The sequence below is a fragment of the Meles meles genome, chromosome 1 (assembly GCF_922984935.1).
Source record: "Meles meles chromosome 1, mMelMel3.1 paternal haplotype, whole genome shotgun sequence".
Taxonomy (NCBI): Eukaryota; Metazoa; Chordata; class Mammalia; order Carnivora; family Mustelidae; genus Meles; species Meles meles.
Window position 1 is genome coordinate 168,542,036 of NC_060066.1, and position 18,281 is coordinate 168,560,316.

At 43.8% G+C, this 18,281-nt stretch overlaps 1 protein-coding gene across 6 annotated transcripts in view; it reads right to left on the reverse strand.

Annotated features, from left to right (window-relative positions):
- The window catches only part of FGGY (FGGY carbohydrate kinase domain containing), a 408,575-nt gene that overhangs the window by 203,068 nt on the left and 187,226 nt on the right, over positions 1–18,281 (reverse strand). For all 6 annotated transcript variants that reach the window (XM_045978589.1, XM_045978603.1, XM_045978591.1 and 3 more), the window contains one exon: positions 1,471–1,599. In XM_045978589.1, coding sequence (XP_045834545.1) covers positions 1,471–1,599 — 129 coding nt within the window. The remainder of the gene's footprint in view (positions 1–1,470; positions 1,600–18,281) is intronic.

Sequence of the window (18,281 nt, forward strand, 5' to 3'; positions counted from 1 at the left end):
CCCTGATCCAGGGCTCAGCACAGGTGAGACAAGAATAATAATATAATGCCCTCAAGGAGTTCAGTGTCTGTTAGAAAAGACATGCAGATAAATCAGTGATTACAACCCAATGTGATCATTTCTCCACTAGGGGTAGATAAAAGTGTTGAAAGAAGTACAACTTAGCGATTTTTACAATAAATCTGAGTGTTCCGTGGAAGGCTATGCAGAAAAGAAAACCTCTGCTACGAATCTTCAAGTTAGAGTACAAGGTAGCCAGCGGGAGCAGTAGAGGACCAACCAGTCAGTCTGGGAAGAAAAAAACACACGTGTTTACACAAACTGAGTTCTGGAAGCACAGGTCAATGTAAGTCTTTGAAAGGCACCTCTAGCCTCTGATACAAAGTATGGGATAGGGTACATTTCCACCATTTCTTTGACTATGATCCATAGTAAGAAATTAATTTTCATTACAGGCCAGTATGCACATACACTACACATAAAGTATAAACGTAAGTTCCATAAAAACAGTATTCCCCTTACCGTGTGACACGTACTCTGATGTTTTCTACTGCAATTGAATCTATTCTGAAAATGCAATGCTCGTGACCAACTACCCTAATCGCATGAAGTCTTAACCGTAATTTAAAAAACCAACAACACTGTTAGAAAGAAAGGCTAGGGGAAAAAAAATATGGCTATAGTCGCGTGAGAGATACTGAGAATCTGCACGCCCCCCCTCCCCAAAAAAAAAAAAAGGATGAATGAAGGAAGAAAGGGAAGGAGGGAAGGAGAGAGGAAGGAAGGAAGGGAGGAAAAAAGAAAAGAAAAACAGCAGTAAGGATATAGAGGAGGAGAGAGTCATCACACTTGACTGTAACCCTTATCTCACTGTCCGCCTTCCTATTAAGATTTGGGGAAGAGACACCTTGGTTTGGTTTGGTTTTAAATTCACTGCTCCCAAGCACCATGTCTAGGATTCAGTTAGCATTTATATGGTTGAAGTAATGACCACATTTGAATGCAAGATGTGAGAGTTACTTAGGAGATGAAATTAAGACTACACTCAAGGAACTGGATAGGATGGAAGTCAAAATTATGAAAACAAATCAATTAGACACGTCTGGGTTTTGGAGTACCTTTAGAAAAAAACATAGATAAGTCTACCACTACCATACATGCTAGCTGGAAGTTAACATATCTTTTTCAAATTTTCAGTTAACCAAAGAACCATCCAGATATTAATTCAGATCATTTTTTTCCTGTTATTCTGTATGGAGAAATCAGTAAAATTATAAATAAACTCTCCATTTGATAAAAAAAATTCTATAATTCTATCCAAATGCCTAACTGTAAAAGGGATTTCTGTCCCTGTATCTTGAACCACTTGCCCTTGATCCCTGCTTTAGAAACAGGAAAGCAGTGTGTTCATTTTGGAGGAATATTCCACTCGAACCCCATGTTGCTCACGAATGCGGAGTGAGCAGTTACCTAGGCCTCCTGCGTGGGCGTCAATCAGTGAAGCTGCCACCGCGATTCCAGCAGGAAGGCCAAGGTCCTTCGCTGCCTCTGGTGTGAGCCCATTTCCAAGAGAAGCTCCAGGAGGCAGCACTTGGTTTCCTGCGTAGACAGGAGGAAAAACAAACATCTGTCAGTTTGAAAAACACAAAAGCAAACGTAAGGCTTTCTTCAGGGAACCTCGCTGCTCCCTCCCCTCTCTTCTGCCTTTCCTCAACATCATGAAGATAAAAACCATGCACCCACAAACAGTCCTTTTTGCTCATTTGGTGACTTAGGTGTATGTCCTTGGTTCCTATGGGTCATGTTCTGCGGTACTTTATAAAATCAAGAGCTCCGAGGCACCTTTCAAACTGGAGAAAGATTCCATTCACGGGAAATTCCAAAAGATATAAACACAGTGGCCTCTTAAAGACTAGGTTAAAATGGTTAAACTGTTCCAAACGGGCTTCCTAACACAGCAGCAGCTCTACGAGCATACCCTACACACACGCACTCGTGCATACCCAGTCCCTGATGAACACAGATTCCTAAGGAAGTTGAGAACATTTACTTGTAGAGTTGCTTCCTGTCAGAGGATAAGGGGGGGGGGGAGTTATTCTGTTCCAATAAAAAAATGTCTTGAGGGGCGCCTGGGTGACTCAGTGGGTTAAAGCCTCTGCCTTCAGCTCAGGTCATGATTCCAGAGTCCTGGGATCAAGCCCCACATGGGCTCTTTGCTCAGCAGGGAGCCTGCTTCCTCCTCTCTCTCCCTGCCTGCCTCTCTGACTAATTACAATCTGTCTATCAAATAAATAAATAAAATCTTAAAAAAAAAATGTCTTGAAAGTTTTTCTCCATTGAAAAAGAGAGCCCAGTCTAAACTTTGCAAACTTGACAAGTCTGCTACTTGCACAACCACAGAATACAATCTGAATGGTGTTCTTTGGGGTTGTGCAACGCCGCGACCCTGATATTTCAAGTGAACTTGAACTCCTGCAGTCAGGCAGGCTTTCAATTAAGAATTTATTGATTGTCTTGCTTTGTGTGGGCACTATGGTTCTGTAAAAGGCAGTCCTTGCCCCAAACCTAGTTAAGGAGATGAGATCAGGACCCTGAGAGCCAAGTCAGAAGAGAATGAAGAAACCCATCTGTTCTCAGGTGTTTAGAAGAGGCTGAGTCCTTCCCTTCCCCCTGCCAAGAAATGTAAACTAAGTATTTCTACATTGCATATGTGGGTCCACCCCCACCCGTATATGGACCCACATATATGGACCCACATGTATGTTCAGAGCCCTCTGAGTGCCAAGATTCTAAGATTCTGAACAGGCGGTCAGCAATCTGCTCAGCACTAAGATGCCTACCACTTGTTAATTGTTCCATGGAGCTCCAGGGGTAGGCTGAGGTGTTTCAGGACTCCTGGAGGTGGAAGGGAGGGTAGGGGCTGAGGGAAGCAGAAGGTTGAGTGGCTCACCAACCTCCTTTAATTAGAATCAAAAAACCCCTCCACAACACCATTTTTATCCATTTTAGTTAATGAGCTTCTTCTATAATTGAATCTGAAAAAAGTCTAGCTAAGAAAAGCAAGCAGAAGACCGAAACCCCTACAATGCATTCGGTGGCTTCAGTGCCCAATGTTGTAGCCACTCAGCATGTGCAGACGGAGTACTTGAAATGTGGCTGGAATAATGCTAAGGACCTAAATTTTCCATTTAATGTCATTTTAATTCATTTCAATTTAAAAACTGATACTGAGGGGCGCCTGGGTATCTCAGTCGTTAAGCGTCTGCCTTCAGCTCAAGTTATGATCCCGGGGTCCTGGGATCGAGCCCCGCATCAGGCTCTCTGCTCGGCGGGGAGCCTGCTTCTCCCTCTCCCACTTCCCCTGCTTGTGCTCCCTCTCTCGCTGTGTCTCCCTTTCAAATGAATAAATACAATCTTAAAAAAAAAAAAAAAAGAAAGAAACAAAAACAAAAACCGATACTCAATTCAGTTACTGAAAAACTTTGAAGTATGTTTGAAACCACACTGGTGTGCAAATCTACATTTTCAATGTTCACTAAAGAAACCTAAGTATTTACAATGAAAATTTAGTGTCAGAATTGGGATGTCCCAAGTGGCAAATACACATTAGATGTCAAAGACTTCATATGGAAAAGTAGAGGAAAAATAAATGTAAAATCTCTCATTAATAGCTTTTACATCAAATATACACTGAAACGATGTTTTGGGTGCTTTAGGTTGCATAAGACACATTGACATTAATTTTACCTATTGCTTTTTACTTTAATGTGGCTACTGAAAAGTTTTAAATTATGTATGTGGCTCATATCTAGGAGATAAAGTCAGGTTGCTCCAATGATGGGGTGGAGGATACTATCACTGTCCATACCACACAGATGCACGGGGAAAGTCAGTTTATACAGGGAAAGTAAATTCCCCACAGCCAAATGGCGTAAGTGTTGGAGCACAGCCCACGGATTCCATTCTGATGGACTCAAACCTGCACTCTCATTCATTAAATTACACATCAGTGTATGTATTTTTTAAAAAATTTAGGTGAATGAAGAAAATAAGTGAAGTTCTTTTACTTTTTTAAAGATCTTACTTATTTAGAGCACTTGAACATGTGGGTGGGGGAAGGGCAGAGGGAGAGAGAGAATCTCAAGCGGACTCCCCATGGGTGGGGCTCGATCCCAAAACCCTGAGATCAGGACCCCAGCCAACATAAAGAGTTCGGATGCTCAACAGACTGAACCACCCGGGTGCCCCGAAAGAAGTACTTTTGGAACGAACATTATGTTTAAAAAGTTGCACCGTTTGGAAATCATGCTCACTACCTTCAGACTTTTTTTAAAGGGTTAATTTTCATAGGAAGGTTAAAAGGTTACACCTTCATCCCCGAGTTCACAAACATAAAGGGTATAATTTTCATTAAAAAAAAGATTCCGGAGAGGAGGATTAGCAAGATAGCGCATGCTGGGAAGACTTCCGGGCAGTAGTTTAGAAAGGCTTCTGGAGGACCACAGGTAGATTCCTCAGCAGAGGCAGCATCTGGAGCAGAGGTCAAGAAAACACGGGAGGCAGCCAAACTAGCTGAGTGAGGAGGATGAGGAGCTGGGCGTGGAAGGGCAGATGAGGCTGGAGTTGGAAGTGGGGACGGGGCCCGCACTGCCTACAGACGGAGGGGTCTGACCTCCATGATGAAGACCACTGTGAGCCTCTGGAGAAGCGTGAGGTGCTGGGATTTGTGCACTTTCCCAGATATCTCTGGGACCACGCGCAGCAGGAGACAGACAAGGACAGGGAAAACACTGGCGAAGCCATTTCGGTAAGAGAAAAGACGAGGACCTCCATCAAGGAATGGGCAAGAGAGATGCAGAAATAGGCTACAGGAGAGATTGTGTGAAGTAAGCTGTGACAGGCCATGACAGTCACCTGCATATGTGGAGTAGGGGAGCTACGGAGATGACAGACTTATGGCCCAGGAACAGGAGAAAAATCAGCAGACGGCTGCTAGCTGCTAGCTCCTTTGAGCTGCTCTTCCCAGGCGACCCCTTTCCCAGGAAAGCCACACCTGATGACTTAGCAAACTGGGAGCAGAAGGCCTCTGATGGGCACCACTCACTCCAGGTGCGGGACTGTATGACAGCTCTAGTCCTCTCTCCGCCCAATCCCCCTTTCTCTCCCTTCCGATCACAGGGGGCAGCCCCTAATAACCACCTTGTACCCCCAAATCTGTCTCAGCATCTGCTGCCGGAGAAGCCAACTTAGGGCAGTCAGCCAGGCCTTCTCCTCGGGCCAGTGGTCCCAGAATGAAAACAAACATGCACAAAGATTTACATCCTCTTTTGAACTGGAACCGCGGCCTTCAGGAACAGTCTATCTGGACTAAAAGCAGGAAGAAGCTTTGTTGATTTCGAGACCAGAAAGAAACAGCTTGGCGTAAGAGAAGATGGTAGAAAAGGAAGGACTCTCTGAAAAATCACCCCATCAGATCATGCTTTAAGTTTATCACCCAGGGGTGCATCTGAGGGACGAGAGGAGCTGTCAGAAGCAAGCTTTAGTGCGCCTTGACAACTTTCCTGTAAATAATCCCCCTTTCGGCTCTTCCTTGACCATGAAATTAAGTTAATCACAGCATCCACTTCCCAGACGTAATCAAGAGCTCACAGCTTCAGCACCGGCTGTCTCCTAGCCTTTGTTCACCCATTCATCCATGCATCAGTGGTGGCCCCTGCGTATTTCTGCCCACCTGTGGGAACACTGGTGTGCTAGGGCGAAGTGAAAGAGGCTCACACACGGCTCTGGGTAAACCAAGGCTCTCCGCCTCTCATCAAGGGCTCGGCAGGTGGAATGTACATGGTATTCCCAGAGCACAGAGGAGGGACAGTGAGTTGGCCCAGGGGAAGGCAGGAAATCCAGATGAAGGTGACATTTGAGCCTCATCTGGTAAGACAGGCGGCGGATAGCTGGTTTCAGAGCTAGAAAGCTCAGGGGAAATGGATGCCATTAGAACAAAAAGCAGTTCGCTGCAGGGAGCCCTGAGGGGGACAGAGTGTTTGAGGCGTTCAGTATGTTGGCAAAAGGGGCACCAGGGAGGAGCAGAGAAGTATGGGTTTCCAGAAGGGGAAGGAGCCCCAACTAAAGCAGTGAGGCCCTGCCGGCCAACAGCTTTAAGCACCAAGATTTGTTTTTTAAGAAGATAAACCTGCCGTGGAGAAAGACTAGAACAGGAAACAGTTTGTATCCATGAGACCATCAAGCCAGCTGAAATGCAGGCTGTAAAACATGATGCAGAGTATGACTTCATCTTAAGAACAACAACAAAGGGGGTAGATGGGTTATTTGTAAAAATTCATTACTGAGGGAAAAAGAAAAGAAAATTACTTGTTTCTGGATGAAGAAATTATAACTACTTTTTTTCTTTTTACCAACCTTATAATTTCTAAAATTCTTCTACCTTGAAAACACATTTCTTGTGTACATTTTATAAAGGTGTTTCCCCCACAAATCAGGGTAAATAAATCAGGGCACAAGTATCCAGAAAAATCCTAAACAGCCATTAAAATGAATGAGGAAGAATTAAGGTATGAACTTGGAAGAAAGTTCAAGATAAATTTGGTGAAGCCTTCAAGACACAGAAGAGTGTTCAGAGTGTGATCCCATTTGTGAATTTTGTTAAAGTAGACCAAAATGCAAGCACGTCTACTTCCAGAAAAGTCCTAGAAAAGTATATGCAGAATATTGTTACAGCAGGAATTGGGACCCGGGGTAGGGCACTTTCCCTAAGATTGGTGCTTCCTTTCTACCATGACCTTGTATTTCCTTTGTGATCAAAACTTTAACTAGCTTAAGTAAAATAAAAACAAAATGAATTTAAGGAGTACCCTGGGCACATTTTCCAAACCCTGCTCATCAGCCTGAAGGCAGGAGAGGTCCAAGGACAGGTCACGTCTTTTCCTGATTTGGCTGGCTTCTGTCCCTATCAACACACACTCACATTGGGGTATAAAAAAGTAATCACTCTGAGGGTTTGTGGGCTCATGTCCACTGAATTCCTATTCAGACGGGCAGATGCAGTGGGAGTGGTCAAGAGCTGGGGCCTACAATTATCTGGTGGTTGAAGTCCCTCTCCACAGGCGGGGGCTACTATTACACCAAATTTTTCCCTACCAGTTTTTCAATTATCTATGACTAATGAGCACTTTGGGAACAGTTTCAGACACACACATAATCCTCCTTCCTGACGTCAGTAGCATAAATTAATGACTGTGGATTGCTGGGAGACAGAAAATGCATTATAATGGTCAACAGAACTGTTATCCTCTCCAGGAAGAGGGAGATGGGGGAGGGGCATCGTATTAACTGGAAGGTTCAGTGTTCTTTTGTATCCCTATGCACAGGAGATGAAACCCAGGGGAAAAATTGGCTCACATCCTTGGAAATGTCAGAGAGAGGTTTGGGCACGGGCGGCATGTGACCCTGGTTCCTCTGCACTTGGCACAGGGGCACTGGTCCCTGCTTGGCTTTGCCAAGGTCAACAGGCCAACCAGACTGGCTGGGACGATGCTGTGACCTGGCCCTGCCAGCAGTTGAGGCTCTCTGAGTGCTTTGGGACTGAAGCCACTTTCAATATGGTTTAGGAGGGGAACAAAAGATATAAATGTAGTAATCTGAAGCGGCACCTGCATCCCACTGTTTACAGCAGCAATGTCCACAATAGCCAAACTATGGGAAGAGCCTAGATGTGCATCAACAGATGAATGGATAAAGAAGATGTCTCTCTCTCTCTCTCTCTCTCTCTCACACACACACACACACACACACACACACGAATATTATGCAGCCATTAAAAAGGTGAAATCTTGCCATTTGCAAAGACGTGGATGGAACTAGATGGTATTATGCTAAGCGAAATAAGCCAGTCAGAGAAAGACAATTATCATATGATTTCACTGATATGTGGAATTTGAGAAACAAGGCAGAGGATCATGCGAAGAGAGGGGGGAAAAATGAAACAAGATGAAACCAGAGAGGGAGACAAACCATAAGAGACTCTTAACCTCAGGAAACAAACTGAGGGGTGCTGGGGGTGGGAGGGAGGGATGGGGTGGCTGGGTAATGGACATTGGGGAGGGTATGTGCTATGGTGAGCCCTGTGAATTGTGTGAGCCTGATAAATCACAGACCTGTAACCCATGAAACAAATAATACGTTATATGTTAATTAAAAAAACAGGAGTAAGGTAACAGAAACAGGATTGTACTCTTACACTGTCCAACACTAGGCTGGAGTTACCTTAAGTTATGTTAATACACGGCTGTGTATGTAAGGTTGACATTTCATGCAGCCACCCTCTGGGCTGGGGTAATTTCACAGGTGGTTACGACCCAGTCTGACTCTAGTTGAGCTCCAGCCTCTGGGGAGACATGAACACTCACCAAACAAGACAAAATAGCATCATGTGCGTATGGCAGTAGACTGGCTACTGATACTTTAAAAGAATGGACAACATTAGGGGCTTGACCCATACCCAGCACCTAAATTCCTCTGTAGAGATCTCCGTTTGGGCAGGTTAGATCAGGGAGCCTTCTGGAACCAAAACTGATAGAAGACTGAAGGACATTCTGGTAATTCTTGCTCCGGAATAGGAGTCACACACATCCACAACTATTCACTCAATCAGAGAAAGTCACAAACAACTCATATCTGACATGCTCCACCATCTGTTGAAAGACAACTCCTGAAACATTAATTTGTTCATTGCCCTTCATTTGCCTTCTAAAAATGACCTCATTTTAACTAGAAACTAAACTACTTTCAGTTATTGACTAAACGTAAAACTTCCTGATGATAGTTTCACCATTCACTATTTATTACAGAAGTGTTTACTGAGTACCTACTATGTGCCAGGCATTGATGTGATGCAGAAAAGGTGTTAAGGAACAAGATGGAGAAGTTCCCCGCCCTCAAAGGGCTTACTTTCAGTAGACACAGGATTCTCATCCAACAGCTCTTCTGAATTACATCTTGTAAATATTTTATCTTGTAAGCTCTTCCATGGTGTGGAATAGTATCACAAATCTTTGTATCTCTCGTCTTATGTTTTGACCTATGGGTGGTAATTAATAAACATATCACACAGTTTAAATCAAATTTTGAATGACCCTTACACTATGTTTTGCTTTTCCCCCATGCTTCTCTCTTCCTCTCTCTCCTGCTAAACACAGAATTACTCAAAGATGGTTTTATTTCTCACTGCGTTCAGGTCCCCTCCCCTCCAGGACATAGCAGTGTCTAGAACAGTTCTCAGTAATATCCATTCAACTGAATTTACAGCTTTCTTTTAAAAAGAGAAGGCCACAGACACGGCTCAATCAACTTAGATAAAAATGTTACACACACACACACACACACACACACACGATCCTGCACATCAGCTAACAGAGTAAAGAGAAAGGGAACGTTTCCTGACATAATCCCACCAGTAACACATCCTCATCTCTTAATCTCAGAGACAATGTAAGGTATCAAGATCCATGCGTATGCCTAGGAAATGGGGACCGGCAGGCCCACATCTCTCACCAAGCACCCAGACGCAATGGTGCCGAGACATTGTGGACATCACCATCTAGTGGAACAGTGGCTCTCCAATTCTCCTTGCCTGGTCAAGTCTGATTCAGGGAGTAGATGGTGGTGATCCTACAGGTGAAAAGCCACAGGTCTCACTGCCAGGTGGATCTGAGGAAGGCAGGATGGACACCAGGCCAGACGTCTGGACTTGTTCTGACAGGCCACTGCAATTATTATACAGGCCAGTGAGCCAAGGAGAGGTGCACACAACTTGTATTTTAGGAAGATAAATATCACAACGATAATAATGCCTGTTGACCAAAACCTACAGGCTTTCTGGTCATGTTTCTGGCATTTTTCAGCTGCTCTCACCTTTCATGCTAGCAACAGACCTCTGAGGCTGTATTAGAATCACTGCCTTGCAGCTATAGAAACAAAATCACAGAAGTGGTTATGTAATTTGTCCAGTCACCTATCTGATGAGGGGCACAGTCAGGCATCCGATCCAGGATTCTCAGATTCCAGAGTGGAGGATCTCCCTACTAGATCATGCAGATTAGAATGGGCTGATAGTGGAGCCAGGAAGAATAATCCCAAGTGTTTGTTGAGTCATGAGCAGAAAAGGAAGGCAGTTTCATTTGCAGAGGCTCTCCTGGTGGATCATGTCCAGGAACAAACCCAGGAGCCATGAAATTCCAGCATCCTCAGCCCCTTTCTTTACCCCCTTATGCACATTCCAAAAACAGAGACCCTGGACTTTGAATGGCCCGTTGCGACCACTGACCTCAGCATCTTCCTTCTGCAGTAGAGAAAACCAAAGTCAGAGAGGGAGGTGGCTTCTCTGTGACCACCCTGCCGGGGGGCGGGGCAAAAATCTCGACTGAAGACTGGGCCCCACTTTTCCACACCTCCTGCTGTGGCAATACTAGCCTGTACCCACCCCAGCTGGGGCAAGGAGCTCACCCAAGCCAGGACTCAAAGTCACAGGGCAAACAAGAGGGTTGGCAGAAATCCAGCAGATTCCAGTGGTGTAGGCTGCCGATTCTCAACTATTCAGAGCTTACAGTGTAGGCTTTTCAGCTTGAAATCATCCACTTTGACACCCACAGTGACCTAATTCTCTAGATAATTGCCAATGCCCTAGTTTGCTCTCACCTAGCCTAAGGCCACCTCCAAAAGCCTTTCCTAGGTAGATCATAATTAATCACTTTTTTCCTTTATAACCCCACAGCATGTTTCTTGGAATTACATCATTCTGTTCTACATAATGACTTTTTTCCTTGTGCCTCGTTCCTCGGTGTTAGATGATAACCACCTTGAGGGTATCGCTCTTTTCACAGGTGTATTTGCAGGAGGCATGCGGTTTAGCAATTCCAGTCCAGAGGGGGTAAGCTTTGTGATGGTGGGTGAGTGATTTCATTTCTTTGCTCCTGTTTCTTCGCCTGTAAGGCGGCTACAATAATGCTATCATATCATGTGAGAATCAAGAAAGGTCGTACTGATAACGCACTTTGGATGCTGTCATGTGCAAATGCTCAATTAATAGGAGATACTCTGATGGTTACAACAATTCTGTATGCCTGGTCTACGTGGTATCGCCTGGCATAGAGTGGTCACTCAGTTCATTTGGGCTGAGTTTATAATGCTTGAGGAGAATCCTTGATGTTATAGCACGTGGAGATATATATGCTTTGGGGGTTATGAGAGCAAACCAGAGAGACTGTGAAAGCTGTTAAAATATTCACAGTGATGGAATTCAGTCTTCCAACACAAAAAGTGTCCCCCTGGAGTCCTATCTCCATGGCATGTCTCCAGAGTAAAATGTTTTAAAAGTGCAGAAGGTGTTCTCTTTGGAGTTATTTTAAGGACTAAGTGCTTGCTCCACAAGGAAAAATTATTATTTTGTCAGCAAAAGTCCTGACTGTTGAGATGACCCATGCTTTCAAGACTCAGGCCAACAGTTTAACCACAGACAGTTCCCCCACTTTGAGGGAAAGGCAAATTTGGGAAACAAAAAAATTTTAACTATCATTGTGCTTAAGATATTACCGGGTTTAAAGCAGTAGTCTTCACAGTTTTGGTTGGGGTTTGTTTGTTTGTTTTTGGTTTTTGTTTGTTTGTTTTTCCCAGAATCTACTAAAGAAGTCACATAAAGAAAATTGGGACTCACACAGGTACCTTCGTTTTTTCTTTAGTTCCAAAGAGTCATTAAACACAAACATTAGAGAGGCTCCTGGGGGGCTCAGTCAGTTAAATGTCTGACTCTCGATTTCGGCTCAGGTCATGATCTCAGGGTGATGGGAAAGAGCCTGGCTTAGGGCTCTGTGCTCAGTGGCAAGTCTGCTTGAGTTCTCCCTCTCCTCCTCCCCATCCCCTCTGCTTGTGCTCTCTCTCTCTCTCTCAAATAATCTTAAAAAAACCAACACCCCCCCCCCAAAAAAAACCCAAACATTAGAATCAGGATCATTTAATAGAATGTTTTATCACTAAAAAGACAGGAAGGAGATGATCTCAAAATAAAGAACATTGTAAAAAATTAAGTACAATTTCCTTTTATGACCTAATTTTCTCATTCTATCACACATCCCTTCGTCAGGGGCCAGTGTTGGGTCTCTAGTCTAGACTACTGTTTGCAAACTGCTAGTTTTCAGAATACTAACAACCTCCTAACAAGGGGCTGAATCTACAGGACACCGAACCGCACGCTCTCATGTGGAAAAAGTCAGTGGGTCCGGTGTTCACCACACAACGCCAAACATCTGGTGATTTGAAGACATCTGGGGCTTTTTTATCATGTAGACCAAACATGATTCAGGTAATTGACCAAATTTTTCACTTCCCAACCAGATGTCTTACTTTCATATAAATGAAGCCAATCTTTTACTTTCATGTGCAAATAAGCTAGACAAAAATTCACCCCTGGAGGGCAGAATTAATTGCTCATTCTCAATGAATACTAAATTACATATTATTTTTTTCCCATGATTCTACCTTTGGAAAAGGTTTTCCACTCTTGCTTTAAAAGCATATACTTCATCTTAGAAACATTCTGTCTTTTAAAATGTTTGTTCCTCTTTGTGTCTTTTACAGCAAGGCAGTGTGCTGTAATGAAAAGAGTGTGGTCTTAGGAGTCTGGATGAATTGGGTTCTAATTCTATGCACAGCCCCCCTACCCCCAATCTTTTAAGGGCCTTGGAAATAGTTACTTAAACTCTCTGAGTTCAGTTTGTTTTGCAGTTATAGATCATTAAACCCATCTCTAAGGGATACCATGAAGATTTAAGACCATTCTTTCATTCTTGTGATACACATCAGACACTCATTCTACATGCCTGTCACTCAGAGACAAACAGAGAGCCACCATGCTGTCCTCTGGGAGCTGTCGAGACACAGGCAGGTGCTCCAAAGGGTGTGCTAAAAAAGTCATGCTTCCCTATGCTGAATGGCAACATACTGTCCAACAAAGGCAATGCTTTTATTTAGGATATTTAATAAAAGTATGAGCAACTTCAACTGTGGATAATTTTTAAAGGAAGTATCAAATTAATAAAAAGGAAGGACCTCTCTGAAAGCTTTCCTCTTCTTGTACTGTTTTCAAAGACAAACTGGGATTTGCTCTCCTGGTATTTGTTTAAAGAATTCATGTGGTTATCAATGACCCTCCACCTTCTATGCCGTTGTCCTGACAACCAACCATTTACTAGACAGAATATGGAAAGCAGACAACAATGTATCCCTTCAGTCTGGGTTAGTAGGTAAAACTCAACAGTCCAGAGACAATATTCAAAAGACCAAGGTCTTTGTGCATAAGATCCTTCAAGGGGAAATAAATACGTAGATATAAACTTACACAAAGGAGACAGCACTGCATAGAGAACTCAACAAGGTGAGGAGAGGCTGCCATGTGGACCTCACTTCTGGCTTAAGAGCCCTTGTGGTTCAGTAGCCAGGCTACAATAAACACAGCACAGAAAGACAAAGGGCTAAGTTTGTTGTTGCTATTGTGTTTATCGTGAGATGTTATATTCTTATATTCTTTTATCACCAACGCCCAGAAACATCTCAAATATATGAAGAAATGAAATGTGACTATGGTTTAAACTTTCTTCCAATGATCAGAATTTTGTTTTTTCTTCCCCCCAAAAGGAATCTCTCACAGAATCCTAGCCGACAAATCCGATCTAGTTCAAGGAAAGAAGGAAATGTCCGAGAGCAATGTGCCCTAGCACTGACGCTTGAAGAACACTGAGATACAAAGGGCTGAGCAACAAAGGTTTGAATCTAGAATGTAATCTATGGTTGAGACTGACAATCTGGACACGTGAAAGAGGAGAGGAATGGGAGTCTGGAGCTGTAATACCAAGCCCCTTCTCTCAGGCTTTCCTATAACACAGGAGCTGAAGAAGCGGAAAGTGTCCACTATTTACTCAGAGAGACAGTGACCTCACCCTGGGTGAAGGAGGACCTTGGCACTGCAGCATCCAAAGAGAGGAGTGGAATTTTTCAGTTTGGCATTTAGCCAAAATGTTAGAGTACAATCCCTGAAGCCCTCACCCACACTGCCATGCAAATTCAGCAGGGGAATATTCCAAAATTGGTGCTCTCACTTAATGTCATTTACATCTCCAACTATGTCATCTGGTGTATATGTTGTGCACTGGCGGAGGCTCATGAAGATTGTGGGGATAACGCTCCAGTGCTTAGATGGAAGCTTCAAGCTTTGTCAATGAAATAGAATCTGATTTCTCCAGTTTTTGAGTTTCTCATTCTGTGGACACAAGATCCATGAGAATGAAGGACCTTAGGAAAATGGAAAAGGAAGGCTGGCCCAAAGCCCACAAGTGTCCCCAGCCATCAGATCCTTTCACAGTGGCCCCAGGGGCCGCTTCCAGAGGGAGCACTGAGGGCAGAGGGAGGGTGATCCAAGCTCCAACAGGTTTCAGTGGATGGAGCTGAGAGGAAAGGCCAATAAACCACACAGGACTCCACCCTCTGGCGTGTTTCTCCAGGGAAACACTTAGGGATTGTACAGCCTCTGGACATCCATGGAAAGAGGCATCCAAAAGGCTAGCCCACTTGGCCCTTGTCTGTATGATCATAATTGATTTTTTTAAAAACAAAAATCAAGATCACGAAGCTATCACTCAATGTGGTTTTCCTTCAGTTTACAAACACAATACAAGTTCATTACAGATCATTCAAACAGTACAAAAAAAGAAAAAAAAAAAGGAGAAAAGACCCTCCCCTTAATTTTCCTCTTCCCAGAGATAACTACCACTGAAATGTTAGAAACTATTTGAGACCACCATGCCAAAATATAAAGATACACACATATTTAATTGTAAACAAAAGGGATAATATAAGCATGCAATTTTATATTCTGCCTTTTGAAGTCAATAGTATGTCATAGACACCTTTACTCACCGATAAGTATAGTACATTCTTCTTGAAAATATATCATATTCTGTAATTTGAAGGTACCATATTATTTAACCAATCCCTTAGTACTAGACATTTAGTATATTTCTGTCAAATTAAAAACACCTACAGACTTAGTAACAAGAGGCTTAGTAAGGATTACTATAAGGAGGTAAAGGGGCTTTGTAGTTAGGGAGAGGAATTACTGTGATACAGAGAATGTTGTGACCAAAGATCTGCAAGTGTCTCAAAGGTTAGACAAAACGGGTCTTTCTTTTACATAGTGGAATAAACAAGGTGAGAAAAAATGTAGGGAAATGGGGTAAAAGAATGGTGTGCTGGAAAGTAGACCAGAGAGTGTTTTATTATGAGGTCAGTATATTATAAGGGAGGGACCTGTGATAGTTAAATTTATATATCACCTCGTCTGGAAGTTTGGATCTGTAAGTTACAATTTTATCCCAGATATTTTGTCAAACATTATTCTGGATGTTTCGGTAAGGGTGTTTTAGATGAGATTAATATTTAAATCAATAGACTGAGTAAAGCAGATTGCACTCTGTAATGTGGGTGAGCCTCATCTAATCAGTTGAAGGCCTGATTAAAACAAAACGGTTGACACCCCTCCCTGTCTGAGTCTTCACTGTAAGAGAAAATCCTTTCAGCAGTTCCATTCACCTTCTTCTCCTTCCCCTTCCTCCTCCTACTCCTTCAAGATTTATTTATTTATTTGACACAGAGACACAGAGAGAGGAAGTATGCATGGCAGGAGGGCAGGGGCAAAGGAAGAGGGAGAGAGAATCCCAAGCAGACTCCACAGGCAGCCTGATGCCAGGCTTGCTCTTACAACTGAGATCACAACCTGAGCTAAAACCAAGAGTTGGATGCTTAACCAACTGTACCACTCAGGCAGCCCATGCCTGGCAATTTTCAGTTTGGTACATGGGCTTTATCCTGCCTTGTGATTTGAACTGAAACATCAGCTCTTCCTGGGTCTCTGGCTTGCCAACTCATCCTAGAGATCTTGAAGCTTGCCAGCCTCCACAATCTTATGAGCCAATTCACTGTACTGTACAAGTGCACACAATATGTGCGTGAATGCACAAGTGCGCGCACACACACACACACACACACACACACACACTTGCTGTTTCTCTGGAGAGCCCTGACTGGAGCAGGTCTCATAAGGAGGACTATATCCTGGCCCAGGATGAGGATGGGGCAAAGTTCAGGGCCCTGGCAGAAGGACAGAATTGTAACCAATGTTTGGTTAACAAGCATTTTGTTCCAACTGATCAGTGAGGCCAGGCAGGTCAGCTAATCATTCATAAGACAGAGAATGGGAATTTAGAGGGTCTGTATCTGGTCTTGTCCTAAGTAAACAAGGGAGGCATCAAGAAATTTTATCAAAGTCAAATGGTTAAGAGTAATTCTTTGCTGTAGACCATCTCCTGGAGCACACAGCATGGTGGGATTTATTAATTTTCATGGTTTTCTAGGAGCACAGGACTCAGGGAAAATCCAACACTGTCATTTAATTATTCTTATTATAAATAATACTGTAAAGAACATCACTGAACATGCATGCTTGCCACATGGCATCATGGCCTTTTTGAGGAACTTAGGAACGGCACTTCTGTTACCCTTCACCTAAGAGGAGAAGGCATAAACAAACAGGTGTCTGATCTCCTCCAGCAATCCTCGAGGAACTAGGAAAACAAGGAAAAGTATGAATGGTTTTCTCTAGTCTAAAAAATCAAATCCAAAACAACCTGAACCCTTCCTTTGATGGATGCTCTCCCAGTTTCCTTGCTCAGTGTGATAGACTAGAACTAGACTAAATGTTGAATTCTGGCATGATAGGTTCAAATCCACGCCAACATTTACCAGCCCTAAACCTTTGGGTTATGTAACAGCTCTATTTCTCCTTGTCTAAGATGGGAAGAATAGTACATAAAAGGAATGCCAGAAAATGAATGACATGATGGACATAAGAGCCCAGCACACCGTACGCCCGTTAACGGATTTTCCATAAATATTTTACTTTCCTCTCCCCACCCCACCCCACACACAGAGGACCTTATATAGAGGACATCACGAAACTAGGGAAGGGGACCATTTTGTACTAAGTCCCAACTATGATCCATGCAAGGTATGACACCCTCCTTTACAGCTCTTATCTCACTGAATCTCATTAATCCTGTGAGGGAAGGGTGGCCATCCCCATCCTGAACGCAAGACAGACCTGTAACTTGTCTGAATCCCACCTTCCAGGAAACATCAGGAATGGACATAAGATGATAGCTGCTCTGGTTAGAGAGCCCATTTCTTCTCTGTCAGCCGAATGAGGAAAAACACTGCCCTGCCAAGACCCAGGCTATAAGAGTTCTTAGTTCTACCCATTCCTTCTGGGAAAACTACCCTCTCCTAAATGAGGCACTTGCAAATTCCCTCGCTAAGGTCCTGCTTGGTAACCTCCAGCCTCCCTCTGCAACGCAAGACTGGTACTGCTTTCCCCTGGGGCCTAGAATCACTGACCCAGGCCACCGACCAGCTGAATATCCAGCAGATGCTCCAGGATCCCGCTGTCTTCCCAGCCCCTTGTGGTTCCTCTTGGGAACAATGCGGGAGCATGGAAAAAGGCCGGAGAGAAACAAGCTCCATAGGCCTAAATAATTCACAAAATGAATGCAGAGCCCAGCTAGCTCCCACAGTGCCGATAACCTCCCACACTAAAGACGCAAAGTGAAGCCTCTGGGTTTTCATGATTCTTATCCCGAAGTGAGTAGGAAGGGAACAGATGAAGACAGAACCATTACTGATTGAGTCCCTGGGCAGGCAGCTATTGGCATCTCCATGTCTCAGCAGAGGGAACTGAAGCGCGGAGACTTGTAAGCACTGAGGTTGGGAACTGATCCCAGCTGCCTGACTCCAAATCCTACTCGAGGGCATCGCCCTTCCTATTTCTTAACTTAAATGTTTGGTGAAAACCAAATAAAACCTCAAGGGCTCAGAAAAGAAAAGGAAGACTGAAAAGAAGGCACGAGGGCTCTTGCTGCTAACTCTCCAGTTCTTCTCCCCTGTCCAGTTCCCTTGGTTCTCACCTGCTGCATTGGGCCAGCTTATCAAAGTGGGTTCCCCAACAGGCAGTGTGTACAGCTCCTGGGAGCTTGTTGGGAAAGCACAGGGCAGGCTAGACCCACGGAGGCAGTTTTGATGAGAACACCTGTACTATCACTGGGACCACATCCCCGACTTCTGGTCAATGGTTATGAAGGGAAACTCTAGAATCTTTATTTTTAAGAACTCCC